The following is a 21,055-nucleotide window of genomic DNA, read 5'->3' on the forward strand; positions in this document are numbered from 1 at the left end:
GGCAGGGGTAATTTATTAGCTTAAATAGAGGATTAGCTAATCAAAAGAAAGCAGAGAATCCGGGTCTTTTTCTGGTTGACAAAATGTAACTATTAGGGTGCCCTATTAGGGTGCCATAGGTTTGGGTCCTTGGATGCAGGGATAGAATGTATGGTAGCCAAATTTGCAGGTGATACTGAAATAAAGAAATTAAAAATTTACAAATGGACATAAATAAGCTGGGTGAATGGGACAAAATTTGACATACACAGTTTAACATAAATGACTGGGAGGTTATCTATTTTGGTCAAAAGAATAGAAAGACAACTTGTTACTTAAATGGAGAAAAGCTTTGGAAGGCAGAGGGATCTCAATGATCTCATACATGAATTGCAGAAAGCTAGTGTGCAGATACAGCAAGTTATATGGAAGGCAAATAAAATTTAGACATTTATTGCTAAAGGAATAAAATATAAAAGTAGGGAAGTGTTGCTGCAACTGTATCAGGCATTAGTGAAAACATACCTGAAGCATTGCATACAATTTCGTCTCTTTACTTAAGGAGGGGTGTAGAGTTTTACTGGAAGCAGTTCAGAGGAAGTTCTCTAGATAGATTTGAGAAATGTGGATAAATTGGGCAGTTTAGGCTTCTTGGTGTTAAGAAGAATAAGGAGATCTAATTGAGGTATGTAAGATGCTAAAGGGAATTGACAAGGTCGACATAGAAAGGATGTTTCCCCTTATGAGGCAATCTAGAATGTACGGTCACAGTCTTAGGATAGCACATTTAAAATAGATGAGGAGAAATTACTTTTCTAAAAGGGTTTTGAATATGTGGGATTCAGTACACCAGACTGCTAGGATATTGAGTAACGTTTGAGGAGGAGATAGACATTTTAATGAGGAATGAGTTGAAGGGTTATAGAGAGCAATCAGGAAAGTGGAGTTGAGGCTGAGATGGGATCAGCAATGATCATATCTAACGATAGAACACCATTCGAGGGGCTGAATTTCCTACTCCTGCTCTGAGTTCTTATGGTCTTTATTCCAGACTTTGACTCTGCAAAATGGGATGTCAAGATGACAGTAATGTGAGCCTGGTATATCTTTAGCTTAAGGGACAATGTGCAAAATGGCAAGGCAATGCAAAACAGGGATGTTTTAAGCATCCAGGTAGGATCCGAGTGTGACATAGCCATGAAAGCAAAGGAGCACACAGATAATGCAACCTAGTCTAGTTTGTGAGGTGGGTGCATGTCACTGAGCACGCAGTGTCCTTGCAGCAAAATTACAATGAAAGTTGCAAGTATAGCTTTGAAGGCAGAAGCATCCTGTAAATGGGTTGGAGATGTTCTTAGTAGATGGCATATGTCAGATGCTAGTATCTTGAGATGTGGGGGCACATGTAGTCAGTGCTCATGGAGTGTACTCTATTTCCAACATTGATGTCATTCAGAGCAAGCGATGAGACGAATCCACCAGGTTCTTGTCCTGGTTTCCTTGTCAATTTTCCCCAACATCTAGCTTTTTTGCCTAGTTTAGTAAGATGAATGTCAAGATATTAATAAGATAAGTTGTGCTGTTAACTGGATTTTTAGAAAGCATTAAACCCATCAATTAGGATTTCATTGCTGCATAGCGAGAATCTTGTAGTGACACGAATGAAAAATATAAAAGACTGGAAGCATATTGCTCCCGATCTCGAGATGAACATCGCCACACTTGTTTCCCAATTCTACTGTATATTCTTCTAGCCCATGTTGTTCAGACACCTATAGTGTTCTGTCATGTAGATCTAATTGTTCTTAACAGTGCAATTTGGTTTGGAATAATGATGCCAAGTGCAGTAGTGTAGAACATGACCATGAATGTGTTGCTTTTTCATGTCAGAACTGGTAGTTAAATATAAACCTACAATACAATCTGGCAATGTTTTCTTTGAGTAGTACGCCATGGTGTAGTGTGATGTCAGTTCACACTTGTCTGCCCAGAAAGTTTGCAGGTCAGTCAGATGCATGGTGCTTCAGTGGTTAGCACTGTGGCCTCACAACGCAAAGGACCTGGGTTCAATTCCAGCCTCAGGTGACTGGAGTTTGCACATTTTCTCCCTGTGTTTGCATGGGTTTCCTCCCGGGTGTTCTGGTTTCCTCTCTCATTCCAAAGATGTGCAAGTTAGGTGGTTGGCCATGCTAAATAGTCTCTAGGGGTGTGGTGATCAGATAAATTAACCATGGGAAATGCAGAGTTACACTGATAGGGTAGGGGGATGATTCTGGGTGGGATGCTGGTTGGAGAGTCGGTGTAGACCTATTGGGTCAAATGGCCTGTTTCCACACGATGGGTATGAAAGATACTGAACAAGAACTAGCCATCCAACGGGGAGAAATTATCAGGGTTAAATCAACATTATTTAATTTACAAACATCTTGTGGGAAATCGTACTTTAATAAGATTGTAAAATATTGTTCAAAGTTTTGATTGATAAAAGTTTTACTTTGGAAATTTTATGGGAATGTGTTTCATGTGGCTCTTCAGTTTAAAAGTATTAAAGGGGCTTGCACTGTGTTTAATTTGGGGAATAATTAAGAATATTGTCAAAGTACACAGGGAGATGCTGAAAAAGATCAAGGACTGACAGCAAATGTAACATTAAACCAGCCTTGCTGAAGCTGTACTGTGATATGAACAAGCTACAAATAGTGTAATCAGTTCTGGTCACATGACTAATTCCAAACCTGAAAATGTTCAGACAAATGCCATGACATTTGTCAAAGAGGATAGAGATTGAAGGTTGAGGATCCAATTTTAAATTCTGAATTGACTTTGGAGCAAATCAATAATTAGCAAAGTGAGGTGGACCTATTTTAATACCACTGCCCAACAGTACAACAGCCCTGGTGACTCTCTGATAGTGAAGTATCTGGTCAAGTTGAGCTATCTGCCTACCATGCATACTGTGGGGTGATTTCTCATAAGACATTAGATATGTTGTGAGCAATGCATTTGCGATGCAGTTGGGCCAGTGAGACCTACCAACCAACTTCGAAAACTTCAAGGATTTACATGTATTTCCCTGACAACGGGTGTCTCTCCTTCTGTCCGTGTTGGTTTAAATTTTCCATTTTATTATGTGTGATGTTTATAGTGGATTCAGGAGCATGCAAGATCATCTGTTAAAGGTAGTTAAAATAGGGAATTATTAAAATCATTACAATCAAAGGTTCATAAGTTATATTTAACTAAATTTATTTGGATTCTTTTGTAGGATGAAGAAAATGGAAATGGAAAAGGTGAGTTTTGCTTTAATTATTTTTCCAAATTATGCCTACATAAAATTAGCTGCTACTGTATAGATGAAGATGCTTAGTAACTTTTGCCAGGGGAAGACGTCAATGGACTGTATGACAGGTGTGAATTTTAAGTTGTTTCCGACCCTGTAGAAGGCATTGATTAACATAATCTATTTGATCATAATGCATTCCAAAAACAAAAACTTGAAATGAAATTAAACAGATTCCAAGCACTCTACGGGTTATGAATGGATTTCGTTCTTGAGTATGTTCGTAATTCAATTTGTACACAAGTCAGAACGCAATACAAATAACTGTTCATAAGTAGAAGTGAATGAGTGTTGGATCTTTAAAATAAATAGTATTATGCGGTCTCATTCGTAAGTGCAAGTGTTCATAAGTTAGAGCTCCTTTGTAATGGTTACTTCCAGAATGTTGCTGCCCATTGGTGCCTCGAGTTTGTGATGACTAAACTTGGATTAAAATAATTTACTGTTTGGCGTTAAACTGTTTAGACGAAAACTGACCCCATTACAATTTACTTCCTGGATGGAAATCTGTTGGAACCAATGAACCCCTGTGTTCTAAGTTTTTGTAAAGGCCATTTGACATCATCATCATTTTTTCATTCAAAACTTGCTAAGGCCTATCTCAAATTTTCCTTCGCTTTTCCTGCCCCATTCGTCAAACCCCTCCCATTGTTCTACACTTATAGTGTTAGTGGAATCAATCTTCAATACACCTCAATTATATTCATATCTAAAACTCAGGTTAGACCACAATTATAGTATTGCATCCAGTTCTAGTCACTTCACTTACTTCGGATGTGATGAACGTCCTTGAGAAGGTACCCAAGAGATGTACTTGAATGGTTCCAGGAATGAGGAATTTCAGCCACAGGGTTAGGTTGGAGACACTGGCATTGTTCTTCTTGGAGCAAAGGAGTTTTGTCCAAAACCTTGCAACCATTCTCAAGCTGTTGCACAATTTATTTTGCATCACATGTTAGTTGCAATGTTAACTTTTGGGCCAGACTATTGACATTAATAAAGCCTCTTTGGCTTGTGCAAAGGCTCTATCACATTCATTTTCCCATTTCCAGTTATTTCCGCAAAATAAATTGTGCAACAGCTTGAGAATGATTGCAAGGTTTTGGATAAAACTGCATAATAATTCAGCTAAAATTAGTAAAGTAATTTAGACTAAAATATCATCGAGTTAACACTGGACTCCTTGCAATCCGCATTAAATCTATTCCATGGAATATTGGAATAATGCAGTTGTAAATGTGATTTCAAATGGAAGTGTCTTTGATTTGAATATTCTTTGTGTTACAATAGTCAGGTATTTCTGTGACTCAGAATCCACATACATTGGAAAATAGGCTTGACTAAAGTCAATTTTACTGAAACGTTGACCTCCAGCTAGTCCACTGATTGGACTAAAGAATGAGAAAAAAAAAATCAATTGGAATCAGGTCTTGTTTTTCCTTGACACCTGAAAGCTTAGTGGAAGGTATACTCCAGACAAAAAAAATATTGGTTGCTGTTGTAAATGTAATGAGATTATGAGTTCCCAGATTGGGATTGTTAACCTGGTCCAGTCAGGGAGTCCTGGCTGACCGATATAAACAGGAAGGTAAGGGATTCTGTTCACTCAGAGCTGACTTGGTATCGGGTTATCGGCCTCTGCTGAGTTATTTCAGTTGCTGTGTCATTTTTGCATGGAGTCCTTATGAACTGTTAGCTTAATAGTACAACTTTATGAACTCGTCTTGCTTTACTTCACAGGTCATCAGAAAAGTCGAACAGAACCTATGGATACCATCTTTGTTAAAAGTGTAAAGGAAGGGGGAGCAGCATATCATGCTGGTTTGTGTACAGGTAATATGGGCTCATAAGGAATAGCAAATTTTAATCTTCACTCTATAGCATTAAGCCAACGTCAACAAAAAGTATGCTTCTAATTTACAAGAATGGGTCTAATTCTGATTGGCAGGATGTGATGAGTGAAAGCATGTAGCTTCCAGTCTAATATGGCTTATCATCATCCTCCAAATCGGGGGGGGTGAAGAAAGCTTCCAATAAAGTGACTGCTCCTTTCCTGTTTCTCATGAAAAATTGCTTAATTTGCTCCTCCTTAAGAGTGCAGAGACTAAGTTATTCAGCTTATTTTCCATTAGTTAGTTGGGTATTTCTGATATTTGGTGGCCCTAATGTCCCTGTAACCCCTATATTCTATTTGTATGAGTAGCATCTCATGAGCTAAATTATTTGTTTCACATCTTCACAGCAAAATGATATTTGTGGCGGCACGGTGGCACAGTGGTTAGCACTGCTGCCTCACAACGCCAGAGATCCGGGTTCAATTCCCGCCTCAGGCGGGACTGTGTGGAGTTTGCACGTTCTCCCCGTGTCTGTGTGGGTTTCCTCCGGGTGCTCCGGTTTCCTCCCACAGTCCGAAGATGTGCAGGTCAGGTGAATTGGCCATGCTAAATTGCCCGTCGTGTTAGGTAAGGGGTATGGGTGGGTTGCGGTTCAGTGTGGACGTGTTGGCCGAAGGGCCTGTTTCCACACTGTAATGTAATCTAATCTAATCTAATTAATTCATTGTTTAACACAACCCTCTCAACTGATAATCACTTGCATTTAAGATTGTTTAATATATCTGAATTAATGCAACCACTCTGAAAACTAAAATAATGCAAAAGTAGTCACCATAGTTTTACTAGACCTTAAGGCTGGTGTCTCATTGGAGAGAAATGACTGGTGGTGGTTTAACCTGAAGGCCACCAGGTCTCAGGTCGAGGTTGAGAAGGAGAATCCTTCATGATAACCTCAATCAATCGGGAATTGAATCCACGCTGTTGGCATCACACTGCGTCATAAACTAGCTGTGCAATCAACTTAGCTAAACTGACCTTCTTTATTTATGAAAATCTGTGTTTACTAATAAAAATTTACACCACATATTAAGAACCTGCCTTTATTTTGAAAAGAACATGCAGGAACAGGAGTAGGCTGTTGAGCTCCTTGAACCTGTTCTGCCATTTATTAAGATCATGGCTGATCTGTGGCGTTCTTATACTTGCTGTTGACCCATATCCCTTAACACCTTTGCTGAACAAAAATCCATCAATCTCAGATTTAAAGCTAACATGACTTAGCATCAACTGCCATTTGTGAAAGAGAGTTCTAAAACTCTGCCAACCTTTGTGTGTAGAAGTGCTTTCTAACATCTCTCATGAGCGATCTAGCCCTAATTCTCAGACTATGCCCCCTATTTCCAGAATCTCCAACCAGTGGGAAATGTTTATCACCGTCTTTTCCTGTTAATATTTTGAAGTCTTTGATCAGAAGAGGTTAGAGGGTTATAGGCCAAATGCTAGCCAATGGAACTAGATCAGTTTAGGATATCTGGTCGACACGGAAGAACTGGACCAATGGCTCTGTTTCCATGCAGTGTAAACTTCTAAATTCAAGATAAAACAGGCCTATTTTGCATAATCTCTCCACATAATGTAGCCCCTGCAGTCCAGGTATCTTTCTTACAAATCTATTATACTTCCTCCGAGGCCAATGTATCCTTCTGAAGGTCCTAACATCTTAGCCCAGATTTGCTCTCAGTATTCCAAGTGCGATCTAACCCAGGATTTGTGTGGCTCCTCAACAACTTCTGCATCTTCATACTCTGTCCTCTTGATTTAAAGACCAGCATTCCATTAGCCGCATTGATTATTTTTTAGCATCTGTTTGTTGCATTTTAAACATCTATACACCTGAACCCTCAAATCTCTTTGGACATCCACTATATAGAACATAGAACACAGAACAATACAGTGCAGAATACAGAGTTCAGCCCTCAATGTTGCGCCGACCTGTGAACTAATCGAAGCCTAACACCCGCCACTATCCCATCATCATCCATTTAGAGTCATTGAGATGTACATCACAGAAACAGACCCTTTGGTCCAACTTGATCCATGTTGACTATATATTCCAACCTAATCTTCTCCCACTTGCCAGCACCTGGCCCATATCCTTCTAAACCCTTCCTATTCAAATACCCATCCAGATGATTTTTAAATGTTGCAATTGTACCAGCCTCAACCACTTCCTCTAGCAGCTCATTTCGTATATGTACCACCCTCTGCATGAAAAAGTTGCTTGTTAGGTCTTTTTATAATATATCTTTCTCCTCTCACCGTAAACCTTTGCCTTCTAGTTCTGGACTTCCTGACCCCACGGAAAAGACTTTTTCTATTTATCCTATTCATGCCCCTCATAGTTTTATAAACCTCTATAAGGTTGCCCTCAGCCTCTGACACTCCAGGGAAAACAGCCCCAGCCTAGTCAACAACTTCCAATAGCTCAAATCCTCCAACCCTGCAACATCCTTAAATCTTTACAGAACCATTTCAAATTTCACAACATCCTTCCGATAGGAAGGAGACCAGAATTGCAAGCAATATTCTAAAAGTGGCCTAACCAATGTTCTGTACAGCCGCAACATGATCTCCCAACTCCTTTACTCAATACTCTATCCTATCAGATGTGACCCTACTTTCAAGGAGCTGTGAACCTACACTCCAATGTCTCCTTTTTCAGCAACACTCCCCAGGACCTTACCATTTAGTGTATAAGTCCTGCTAAGATTTGCTTTCCCAAAATGCAGCACCTTTCATTTATCTAAATTAAACTCCATTTGACACTCCTCAGTCCATTGGCCCATCTGATCAATATCCTGTTGCAAACTGAGGTAACCTTCTTCGCTGTCCACCACACCTCCAATTTTGGTGTCATCTGCAAATGTATTAACTATATCTCTTATGCTCACATCCAAATCATTTATATAAATAACTTCATGCAATCAAGAAAATATGTTGATCTGGCCTTTTGGCCCAAAATTGATAACCTCATACTTGCTTACATTGAACTCCATCTGCCAGAGTTTTGCCCGTTCATTTAGTCTGTCAATACCCGCTTTCCCTTTATATAACTATAAAATTTCTTATTATTGATTTTGATGTCTCTTGAAAGTTTTCTTTTATAATCCCTTTTAGTAGCTCTGCTAAGCTGCTTTGTTGCTCTTTGCTAGTCTTTATAACTTTCTCATTTGGCAGGATCTGTGCTTTTTTTCCCCCATTTTTGTAAGCCCTTTCTTTTTATTTTATGCTGTCCTGTTAGTTTGAGTTGTCCTACGCTGTTCTTTTCTGTGAAGTGGAGCTTTTCCATCTCTGGTATAAACAAGTCCTCTATGCTATAGTATGATATTTAGAAATGAAAATGTACTACTACTACTTAGACATATGCATTGGTGCTTTCATCAACATATTTATACTAATGGTTTAATTGGTGGAGTAGTGGGGTTTGAGTATTAGAACATAATTTTATGCTATCATCTACACTGTCTACAATGCTGCTTAAGTTTATCATCAGCAAGTTTGGACATATGGCTACTATGCCATTAACAAATTGTTAATAAATGTGAATAATTGAGGCCCTAACGCATACCCCTGTGGAACGCCACTGGTCACATCTTGCCAATTTGAGTACTCCCCTGATTGACCCTACCTTCTGTCACGCACCACTCAAATCAATTTCCCAGTTATGTAAGTAATTTGGCCTCTATTCCATGGGCGTCTACCTTAGTTAATAATCTCTTATGTGGGACTTTATCAAGGACTTTATCAAATGCCATTTGGATGTCCATATAAATATCATCCATGGACATTCCTCTGTCCACTACTTTAATCACCTCTTCAAAAACATAAATGAGTTATGTCAGGTATGACCTACCTGTCATGAACCCATCTGGCTCTACTTGATTAATTGAAAATTTTCATGTTACTCCATCCTTGATTGTAGACTCCAGCAATTTCTCTACCACAGATATTAGGCTATCTGGTCAGTAATTCCCTGGTTTTTCTCTTTAGCCCTTCTTAAAAGGCGCAGTGATATATGTAATTTTCCTGACCAAAGGGTTGAGTCCTGTGTCTAGGGAGCTTTGAAAGATTATCATTAGGACATCTACCACGTGCTCCCCTACTTCTTTTAACACCCTTGAATGGAACCCTTCAGATCCTAGGGATTTGTCATTCTTTCATCCTATTCATTCAGTGTTTTGTTTTAATTGGTTTTGTTCAGTCCCTTATCCCAATCCACTATTAATTTCCTTAGGACTTCCAATGGGCTATCCTACTTTGCTCTAGTACATACTGAGGCAAAATAATTATTCGGGATTTACAAGGATGTTGCCAGGATTGGAGAATTTAAGGTATAGGGAGAGGTTGAATAGGCTAGGGCTGTTTTCCCTGGAGCGTCGGAGGCGGAGGGGTGACTTTATAGAGGTTTATAACATCATGAGGGGCATGGATAGGATAAATAGACAAAGGCTTTTCCCTGGGGTGGGGGAGTCCAGAACTAGAGGGCATAGGTTTAGGGTGAGATGGGAAAGAAAAAAAAAACCTAGGCGGCAACTATTTCATGCAGGTGGTGGTAAGTGTATGGAATGAGCTGCCGGAGGAAGTGATGGAGGTGAGTACGATTGCAACATTTAAAAGTCATCTGGATGAGTATATGAATAGGAAGGGTTTGGAGGGATATAGGCCAGGGGATGGCAGGTGGGACTAGATTGGGTTGGGATATCTGGTCGGCATGGAAGAGTTGAACCGAAGGGTCTGTTTCTGTGCTGTACATCTCTATGACTCTGTCTGCCGTTTCCTCATAGTCATTGTCAGTGTCCCCATTTTCATATTTAGGGGACCAGTATTGCTCCTGACTACCCGCTTTCCCTTTATATAACTATAAAATTTCTTATTATTGATTTTGATGTCTCTTGAAAGTTTCTTTTATAATCCCTTTTAGTAGCTCTTCTAAGCTGCTTTGTGGCTCTTTGCTAGTCTTTATAACTTTCTCATTTGGCAGGATCTGTGCTTTTTTTCCCCCATTTTTGTAAGCCCTTTCTTTTTGTTTTATGCTGTCCTGTTAGTTTGAGTTGTCCTACGCTGTTCTTTTCTGTGAAGTGGAGCTTTTCCATCTCTGGTATAAACAAGTCCTCTATGCTACAGTATGGTATTTAGAAATGAAAATATACTACTACTACTACTACTACTACTTAAACACATGCATTGGTGCTTTAATCAACATATTTATACCAATGGTATAATTGGTGGAGTAGTGGGGTTTGAGTATTAGAACATTTTTCCTGTGAAAGTCACACCAACATAATACTGTAAAATACAGAGAAAGATGCTCTGGATTTGACCTTCATGTACATTATTTTGCTAATCTTAATTTAGATTAGGATTGACAAAGGCTACAATTGGTTTCATATCCTCAGGATAATGGCAGTAGTGAGTGAGGGCAGGAAATAGAGAACAGTTGGCTAAGGTCCAGTGATCCTTAGAAGTGGTGATTGGTAAACGATTGAACTGTTGTGATGTCTCTCTCATGGTTAAATAGCTTGGTCACATTTATTGAGCTTATATATTAAAGAGTGGTCACCTATGCCAAGACTTGAAAGGCTGGCTGCACCCAGTTAAGTTGAGGAGAACTGAGAAGAAGAAAACCAATACTCTTTTTGAAGAACTGCATGCTTGTACAGCTTTCGCATATTTATTGATTTTGCCCAGTGCTGGGAAAGAAAAATCCATCTATTTTCTTCAGGGCTATGTGACAGCAGCTTCGGAGGAGCAGGAGAATCGCCATTTCAGGCATAAGCCCTTCATCAGGAATGAGGCTTGTAAGCCAAGAGAATAGAGACAAATGGGAGGGGGGTGGGCCTGGGATGAAGGTAGCTGAGAATGCAATGGGTAGATGAAGGTGGGGGTAATGGTGATAGATTGGAGAGGAGGGTGGAGCGGATAGGTGGGAAGGAAAATGGACAGGTCAAGAGGGCAGTGCCGAGCTAGTAGGTTGGATCTGGGATAAGGTAGAGGGGGGGAAAATGAGGAAACTGGTGAAATCCACATTAATCAAGTGTGGTTGGAGGGTCCCCAAGGCGGAAGATGAGGCATTCCAATCATCTATTAATCCTTGTGCATGTCATTAATGTCTGCTTTGTGCATGCTTGTTCCTCCTCTTATTCTCCTGCGTAACTCTCTTAAATCTCTATAGCACATCTAGTGGAAGGCTGCAGATTCTTGGCAGCGCAGCCTTGGAAGACAGCCTCAAGCAGCTATGGACCTAAATTACCCTGCTATGAATGCTTTCTTTTTAGAGGCAGTCATACTTGTATAGCATATCATCTTGATAACTACCTGCTATTTATCATTTATGCATGTTTCCATGACTCCAGTATTTCACGGTTGCTCAATTTATGTTTTGTTAAAATAACACATCTGAGATTCCAGTGCATAAAATTGATCAGTTTTATATACTGTGCACATTGCTGTTTCTCCTTGTTGCAAGTTGACAATAGATATGCAATGCCTGTTCTCTACTTTTCTGTGGCCCCAATCATTGTAATATCATTGTGGGTGATGGAGGAAGGGAGAGATAAAGCAATTAATGTGCTTCAGAACAGTTTTCTTTAATGTAATGTTTCTGTAGTGATTGGAATGAGGGCCAGGTAGATCTCATTGAGTATGAGATCCTTGATTTGGATTATCAATCTGGGCCAATCTGGTTGCCCTAGCTGACAAATATAGACATGAAATTCAGAGTCTCCTCATTCTCAGGATTGACTCTGAGCTGGCTGGCCAGAGTCCATATGCTGTACACATGTCCTGAAAAGCAGTTTAGTGCTGAGCAACATGGAGGCCCCTTGCAGTTAGTTACGAGCTGAAGTTGCCAGGAGCCCATTCTCACTTCCACGTCGAGAATTTTCAACATCTATTTTGTTTGATTAATTTAGTAAGATATGTAGCTGAATATTATTGAGATGAGTTGTGGTGTTAATATGCTTGTTAATACAGGGTTTAATAAGCTATAATCCCCCTTAATTGGCAACTGACCACAGACTACAAGAAATGTACTTAACACCTTGCAGATGTGTAAAATATACAGCAAATTGCTCCTAGTGTCGTGACAAGCCTCACTGGCTTTCTTATGCACTTCTATAATGAATCATCATTCAGGCCCCTATAAGATTCCACCCATTGTATATTTGTACATTTTAATGAAATAACTTCTTGGGATGTCAGAAGATGCTGATGCATTCATTCAGTGTAGGAATTTATAGGAGTTGGGATGTCATGTTGTGCTGGTCAGGACATTAAGACCACTTCTGAATTACTATGTACAATTCTAGTCGTCCTTCTACAGAAAGGATGTTGTTATACTTGAGAAGGTGTAGAAAAGATTTACAAAGATGTTGCAGGGACTGAAGGTTTGTGCTATAGGAGAGGCTGAATAGGCGTGGCCTTTTTCCCTGAAGCGTTGAGCGGTGACCTTATAGTGGTCTATAAAATCATGAGGGGCATGGATAGGGTGAATAGGCAACGTCTTTTTCCTTGTGTAGGGGAGTCCAAAACTAGAGGGCATAGATTTAAGGTGAGAGGGGAAAGATTCAAAAAAGAACCTGAGGGGCACCTTTTTCACAGATGGTGGTGTGTGTTTGGAACAAGCTGCCAGAAAAAGTGGCAGAGGTGTGCACAATTAGAACATTTAAAAGACATCTGAATAGAAAGGATTTAGAGGGATATGGGCAAATGCTGGCAGATGGGGCCAGGTCAGATTGGGATGTCTTGGCACAGCCGAGTTGGACTGAAGGGTCTGTTTTCGTGCTGTATGACTCCAAGACACACACTATATAATGTGCTTTTTAGGGGGATATAACTGTATGGTACAGTAAAGTTTTAGACATACAAATAAAAGAGTCTTTATCATAGTTAATGCAATTTTTTGAAATTAATTTCATACTGTTTCCCTTGAATTCATTTTGCAAATAATTTCCTTTAATCAAACAGAAAATTGTATCCTCGAGACATGTTTTAAACTTCACTGTTTGAAATCAGGACTTTTATTTTGCAGGGGATCGTATTGTGAAGGTGAATGCAGAAAGTGTAATTGGCAAAACGTATTCTCAAGTAATATCCCTAATTCAGAACAGGTATGTTAACATAGTGAAATATTAACATATTTGGTTTCCAATACATTAGTGGTCACTGCCATGCAGCTACCTTTACCCAGAAAATATTGCGGGAATGTATTCAAACTGCTTAATGTAATACAATTGGCCATCGACAAGGGATGTCATCATGCAGGCAAAGTAGGGCCTTTCCTTTCTGCTTTTATTATTTGCATAATGGTTGCTGCAATTGCAGTTTGGTGAGAAATCCTAGTTTCAGTTTTCTTGGAATTCTTGATGAATCTAATATACAGTTTGCAGGTTCTCAGCAGCCTTCTTAACAGTGAGCCACATTTGGTGTGCTTTGGGCGTGCTAGTCTCTCATTTGAGCATCTGATAACTCGGGATATCATTGCATTAGCCATCCCATTGCTGCTTGCGGAATATTTGATTATCTCAGCTGCAGTTATCACAATATCCTGATTATTCCCTCAACCAATGTTAGGCTATTATGTTCGGGCAGTTAATTGGTATATTGTCAATTGCTTTTACTAGTTCTTTCTTCAAATATCATTGTTGGCAGTAATTTATTTGGGTTATTGTGTTTTCCTTTTTAGGCATCCTTTATCTCAGTGATTTAAGTTTTATGGCAGTTCTATAGGCTCAAATATAAAAGGTATGAAACTAAGCCATTGTTTAGATTTTGTGAACCATATTTTTCTGTCCTCTATTTAGTGAGGATGTATTGGAACTTTCAGTTATGCCCAAAGATGAAGACATTTTGCAGGTGGTAAGTTTATGAAGCTTTATTTTTTCTTCTGCCCTTATATTCAGTCAGTTATTGTTAATAAGTTCTAACTCCTTAAGTGCAACAAAGGATATTTTGATCTCCAGATTCAGGGTTATGGCAGAAATACTGTTGCATTTGTGATAGTAAATTCTTTATAACAATTGAAATAAAATAGTTATCTGGATGAGGTGTAAAATTCCTTTACTGTATTCCATTGAGGTTATTGTAAAGACCATATGAGGAATTACTGCATCTCTTTTAAATTAATATTTCAGGTTATGTGACAATTTGATGATCTACTCTCTTTTCGTTGGTTTTGCATGCAGGTACTTCAAGCAATTAGGAAAGCAAATGCTCCTCCTCATGTGTTCTCTATTCTTATACTTTAATCCAATTGTAAAACGTCTTGCTGCAATTGTAGAGGGCTTTGGTGAGGCCACACTTAGAGCATTCTGTGCAATGTTGGTCTTGATTTTTAAGGATGTACTTGCATTGGAGGCAGATTGTTCTCCGGGATGAGACTGTTGTCCTGTGATGAGAGACTGAACTTGTTGAAATTGTGTATGTTCTCTGCTGAGATGTGATCTCATTGAAACATTGAATATTAAGAAAGTGCTTCACAAAATCACAGGATTGTTATGGTGCACAATGAGGCCATTCAGCACATTTTATCTGCATCAGCTTTGAGCAATTTCTGTTCTCACTTGCTTCAGTATCCTTGGATGCATCTTAACTATTTTTGGTATCCTTTCATCTTTAAGTACCAATTGCTTATGCAATACTATCAATGAACATCTTATCAATTTTAAACCCATTTTATAACTGAGTTTCCTCCTCCAAGACCATGGCGTGAATCTGCCTCGTAGGTAAAGACAGATGCATTTAACACCTTTCCTTGCTTCCTTGTAAAAATCCGCTTTCAGGTTCCTGAGTGGCCTCACTCATTGTTTTACCATTTATTCCTTTTATAGTTTATTTATTTTTATTCATTCATGGGATGAGAACGTCACTGGCTAGGCCAGCATTTATTGCTATTCCTAATTACCCAGAGGGCAGTTAAGAGTCAACATTGCTGTGAGTCTGTAGTCAAATGTAGACCAGATCAGGTAAGAATGGTTTCCCTCCAAAAGGGTATCAGTGAACCAGATCAATTTTTCCGACAATCAACAATGGATCCATGGTCATCATTAAACTCTTAATTCCAAATTTTTTATTGAATTCAAATTCCACCATCTGATGTGGTGGGACTTTAACGCGGGTCCCCAAAATGTTCCCTGTGTCTCTGCATTAACAGTCCAGCATTAATCCTACTAGGCCATTGCCTCCCTTAATTTATGTGGCTATAGAAGACATTGAGATTTCCCCATCTAGAATCACTACAAGTTAATATATATTAAAGTGCTATATTTTTGTGTAGTACTTAATTCTACATAACACTTATTTTCATATGCCAAAGTGATTTAATTGTTCTTTTTTCTTTTGTTATGGCATCTTTGTGATCTATGGGCGGCATGGTGGCTCAGTGGTTAGCACTGCTGCCTCACAGCACGAGGGTCCTGGGTTTGATTCCCGCCTGTCTGTGTGGAGTTTGCACATTCTCCCTGTGTCTGCGTGGGTTTCCTCCCACAATCCAAAGATGTGCATGCAGGGTCAGGTGAATTGGCTGTGCTAAGTTGCCTAGAGTGTTAGGTGCATTAGTCAGGGGTAAATACAGGGTAGGGGAATGGGCTTGGGTGGTGTGGACTTGGGCTGAAGGGCCTGTTTCCACACTGTAGAGGATCTAATCTAATCTAATCTTCTGACACCTACAGCTGACCTTGAGCAAGTCTGTTGCTACTTTTCTGGCTTCCCTCAGTTGACTGAAATATTCTAATAGTCTAGAGGGCTCCAGACTGCATGGGGCCAACCTTCTTGGCCTGACATGACTGAGGCAATGGGTAACTGACAAAGGGAAGTTGAGAGGCAGGATGCCTCTGGAGTGTCCTGGTATGCCATTTCCTCGATGCCTGCTGTTACTTCTCCTCATTATTGATGTTCAACGAAATTTCCCTCATCACCTGAGGTTATTTGCGGCCGGGGAGAGAGGTCAAAGGCCTTTAACCCCTTTTCACCTGTGCATTGAATGAATGTATCCATGGCTCGAGTGTTGGAGTTAAGATCTCTGTGCATTTTTAGTTAGAGCTGATTGTTCTGCTGGGCCTGGCTCTTAATGGTAGCAGTCATCTGTTGCATGGAGGCAGCCATGTGTTGGAGTCCCAAAGAGAAAACATCAGTTGTGTGCTGGTACCTCAGAGGTATTCTGCCAGGCTTCTCCATCCTTCAAAATAGTCTACACAAGATCTCAGGCAGCTCATCCAGGTGTTGCCCCTGCTTGCTAATTCATCTTCGGCTCACTTATGGTCAGATCGAGAGTTTAAATAATATGTCTTTTTATTTTTATGCTTTTTAAATATTACGATCTACAATGAGAAATAACTGTTTTGAAACCAGTATTATAAAGGATTGCTGCATGTTTTGAAAAGCAGATAACCTGACACTTAGGCAAGCATTATGTTCAGAGTTTAAGCAAGCAGTAAATGAACTGTTTGAAACGAATTGGAGCCTCGGAGTTCTGTGCTGCCTAGCTAGACCTGTACATCAAGAAGTTGGTTGGTCAATGGACTAGTGACTAGTTATTAGTAACAAAAGCCTTTCGCACCAACAACTGAGAGATTAGTTCACCGATAATTGACCAACTGGGAGCTGGGAACAAGACATGAAAGTGTTTTGATCTCCTCCAGCCGAGAGCTGTCTCTGTGTACTTTGTAGTCAAAACCCAATTTAAACCTGAAGAAAACCAGTCTGTTGTTATAAGTGGTGACTTTTAACTGACAGCCTTTTAAAATTAGGCACCTTGTGTCTCTTGTGAACCAGTGGAACCATGTGAAAGAAGACGACCAAAAAAACAACACTCTGACCAGCATAATAAGAATCAAGATCGTCTTAGCAACCCATGAATAGAAACCATTGAACTCCCAATTTTGTTCTATATATATATATAAAAAAAACATGTATTCCCCTTTCTCTTTTCTGTGTGTGTGCGTGTACTTTTAAGGGGAAACTTAAAAGGGGATTAGAGTTTAATTTGCATTATTATATGCTGACAGTTCATTTACCTGTAGATAATGTCTAATTACTTAGAATAAATAGTAACTTTTTTGATAAGTACAGAAACCTAGTGTTTGCTTTCTATCAACCTGCGTCTGAAAATTTGGTACATTGAGGAATTTTATGTTCTTACTTTAAAATCTGTAACTTTACTCCAGAAATAATGGGGCTTGATTTCCAGCATGTTACCCAGGTAAATCATGATAAGAGACTCATCATCTCTCGTGGGCTCAGCCTGTGGCCTGTTCTCCAGCAGTCCTCTAAGTATCAGAGACTTCAGCCCAGACTTCATTTGTCAGCAGTAGGCTCGCATCAGCGCTGAGCTCACATAATCCTGCACTTACTCTGGATAGGTTACTCACTCAGGAGCAAGTTGCTGTGCTGTGCTGGAAGGGGAATGCCTTGCTAGTGCATCTTCTGATCGTTCTGACTCTTCTTTCTTACTGGTAGTATTGAAGGTGCTGGTGGAGGTGGGCCTGGCAGAAGGTGTTTTTTCCCCCCTTGAGTTGGAGTCTGAGATTATATAGAAGAACATAACCGTTTCTTAGGCAAAAGTGAGGACTGCAGATGCTGGAGATCAGAGTCTAGATTAGAGTGGTGCCTGAAAAGCACAGCAGGTCAGGCAGCATCCGAGGAGCAGGAAAATAACCATTTCTAAGTCTGGCAAACCACCACCTTTACTCAGGACTTGCTGCTTCATGTGCAGTTAGGGGTTGCAGAGTAGAGACTTTCTTACTGGATAGCTGTACCAGTCCAGTCTCCTGTTCAGGACAGGTTGGGTCCATTGCCTTTCTGTCAGCTGTGCAAGCATACCTTCCTACCCTGGCTGGGCATGTTCACACTTCTTGAACCCATTCTTTTCCTGTGGACATAGAGAAGCATTGGGAAACATGGGTTCATTCATGCGCTCTTACCCTGAAGTGATAACTGCAGATTCTGCTGGTAGTCCCCAGAGCTGTTCAGTGTGTACTTTGTTTATAAGAAGAATGTGGTATTTGGCACCCGAACTTGTGAATAAATTAAGCTTAGCATTGTAATTTCTATGTCACTAAGATATATTTGAGCTGTTAGGACTGAAGCTGCCTTTTGTGGTTGTGCCCTTGTCCCATTCAGCCTTTTGCTGAAAACCTGTCAGATGTCAAAGTTCTCCTCGTTGTGAAGGGTCAGCTGCTGTCTTACCTGCTGAGTGTTGTAGTTAATTATGTGTTTTTGCTGTGAACCCTGGCACGTGTGGGAGCCGCTACCAATTTTGTGCAGAAGTGCAACATTGGAATCTATAGTTAAGTGACATACAATCAGCACACATGAAGCACGGTGGCTCAGTGGTTAGCACAGCTGCCTTGCAGCACCAGGGTCCCAGGTTCAATTCCAGCCTTGGGTGACTGTCTGTGAGGAGTTTGCACATTCTCCCCATGTCTGCATGGGTTTCCTCTGGGTGCTCCGGTTTCCTCCCACAGTCCAAAGATGTGCAGGTTAGGTGAATTGGCCATGCTAAATTGCCCATAGTGTTAGGTGCATTAGTCAGAGGGAAATGGGACTGGGTGGGTTACTCTTCAGAGGGTCGGTGTGGACTTGTTGGGCCGAAGGGCCTATTTCCACACTGTAGGAAATCTTTTTTTTAAAAAGAAAAAGCATCTTATGGAGGTATCTGTCACCCAACTGTCTGTGTTGCAGTCCTCTTCAATTGTAAACTTACAATGTTTCCTGACCATTTAATTGTGTTTTCAATTGAGTGGCACATAGCGTGATTGAGGGCAGCAGCTGATTATTTGACACTTGAACCAGATAGTCACTGCAAATTGGCACTGATCTCCAGTGCTACCATCATATAGTCATTTGGGATGGCCTCCTGTTGCCATTTCAGATGAAAAACATTGTCCTTTCCTGGACAGCCACTGAGGCATTGCTGAACTGTGAGGTCAATTTCAGTCTCATGTCAGACATTTCCAAGAATGGTTAGAGGCAACTGACGCAGTTTGGTGATGCTCCTTGCTTGAAGAGAATAGAGTGCTATCTGGCATGCCTTTTAACTATGGTAGTCATGATATGGGGGTGTTGGTGTTGGACTGGAGTGGTCAAAGTTAAAAATCTCACAACACCAGGTTATAGTCCAACAGGTTTATTTGGAATCACCAGCTTTAGGAGCGCTTCTTTGTCATCAGGTGGTTGTGGAGCAGAATCATAAGACACAGACATTATAGCAACAGGATTGCAGTATATAGAACAGAAAACACAAAGTTACTGCGCTGTGCAGGTCCTTCAGCCCTCGATGTTGCGCCGACCTGTGGAACCAACCTGAAGCCCATTTGTCAGACATTATTCCATTTTCACCCATATGTTTATTCAATGACCATTTAAATGCCCTTAATGTTGGCGAGTCTACTACTGTTGCAGGCAGTGCGTTCCATGCCCCTACTGCTGAGTAAAGAAACTATCTCGAACATCTGTCCTATATCTATCACCTCTCAATTTAAAGCTATGTCCCCTCATGTCAGTCATCACCAGCCAAGGAAAAAGGCTCTCACTGTCCACCCGATCAAATCCTCTGATCATCTTGTCTGTCTCTATTAAGTCACCTCTCAACCTTCTTCGCTCTAACGAAAACTGCTTCATGTCCCTCAGCCTTTCCTCATAAGACCTTCCCTCCATACCAGGCAACATCTTAGTAAATCTCCTCTGAACCCTTTCCAAAGCTTCCACGACCTTCCTATAATGCAGTGACCAGAACTGTACGCAATACACCCAAGTGCAGCCGCTTGGATTTTGTACAGCTGCAGCATGACATTGTGGCTCTGAAACTCAATCCCTTTATCAATAAAACCGAACACACCATACACCTTAACAACTTTATCAACCTGGGTGGCAACTTTCAGGGATCTATGTAAATGGACACAAAGATCTCTCTGCTCATCTGCACTAGCAAGAATCTTGCCATTAGCCCAGGTTTTCCTTTATTCCTGTTGCTCCTTCCAAAGTGAATCACCTCACTTTTTCTCATTAAACTCCATTTTCCACTTCTCAGCCCAGCTCTGCAGCTTATCTATGTCCCTCTGTAGGCTGCAACACCCTTCCGCACCTGTCCACAACTCCACCAACCTTAGGGTCATCCTCAAATTTACTAACCCATCTTTCTTCACCCTCATCCAGGTCATTTATAAAAATGACAAACAGCAGTGGCCCCAAAACAGATCCTTGCAGTACACCATTAGTAACTGAACTCCAGGATGAACATTTCACATCAACCACCACCTTCTCTTCTTTCAGCTAGCCAATTTCTGATCCAAACCACTAAATCGCCATTAAGCCATGCCTCTGTATTTTCTACAGCCAAACATGGGGAACCTTATCAAACACCTTACTGAAATCCATATATACCACATCAACCGCTTAACCCTCATTCGCCTGTTTGGTCACTATCTCAGAGAACCCTAAGGTTTATGAGGCACGACCTACACTTCACAAAACCGTGTTGACTATCCCTAATCAACTTATTCATCTCTAGATGATTATAAATCCTATCTCTTATAACCATTTCCAACACTTTACCCACAACCGAAGTAAGGCTCACTGGTCTAGAATTACCAGGATTGTCCCTACTCCCTTTCTTGAACAAGCAGACAACATTCGCTGTCCTCCAGTCTTCTGGCACTATTCCTGTAGACAACGACGACAAAGATCAAAGCCGAAGGCTCTGCAATCTCCTCCCTGGCTTCCCCTATCACCTCAGACTCCATGCACAACTTCCCACTACTATCCTTGATTGGCCCTAATCTTTCTCTAGTCATTCTTTTATTTCTGATATACCTATAGAAAACTTTAGGGTTTTCCTTGATCCTAT

The 21,055-nt window shown here is 40.4% G+C and overlaps 1 protein-coding gene across 1 annotated transcript in view; it reads left to right on the forward strand.

The window, feature by feature from the left end:
- The window catches only part of LOC122539626 (rho GTPase-activating protein 23-like), a 285,601-nt gene that overhangs the window by 94,437 nt on the left and 170,109 nt on the right, over nucleotides 1-21,055 (forward strand). Inside the window, exons 3-6 of the mRNA XM_043674624.2 lie at nucleotides 3,245-3,269; nucleotides 5,060-5,152; nucleotides 13,244-13,322; nucleotides 14,016-14,070. Of these exons, the coding sequence (XP_043530559.2) occupies nucleotides 3,245-3,269; nucleotides 5,060-5,152; nucleotides 13,244-13,322; nucleotides 14,016-14,070 (252 nt within the window). The remainder of the gene's footprint in view (nucleotides 1-3,244; nucleotides 3,270-5,059; nucleotides 5,153-13,243; nucleotides 13,323-14,015; nucleotides 14,071-21,055) is intronic.

The sequence above is a fragment of the Chiloscyllium plagiosum genome, unplaced genomic scaffold (assembly GCF_037043375.1).
Source record: "Chiloscyllium plagiosum isolate Xiang-an unplaced genomic scaffold, Cpla_swu_hap1 HiC_scaffold_32, whole genome shotgun sequence".
Classification (NCBI taxonomy): Eukaryota; Metazoa; Chordata; class Chondrichthyes; order Orectolobiformes; family Hemiscylliidae; genus Chiloscyllium; species Chiloscyllium plagiosum.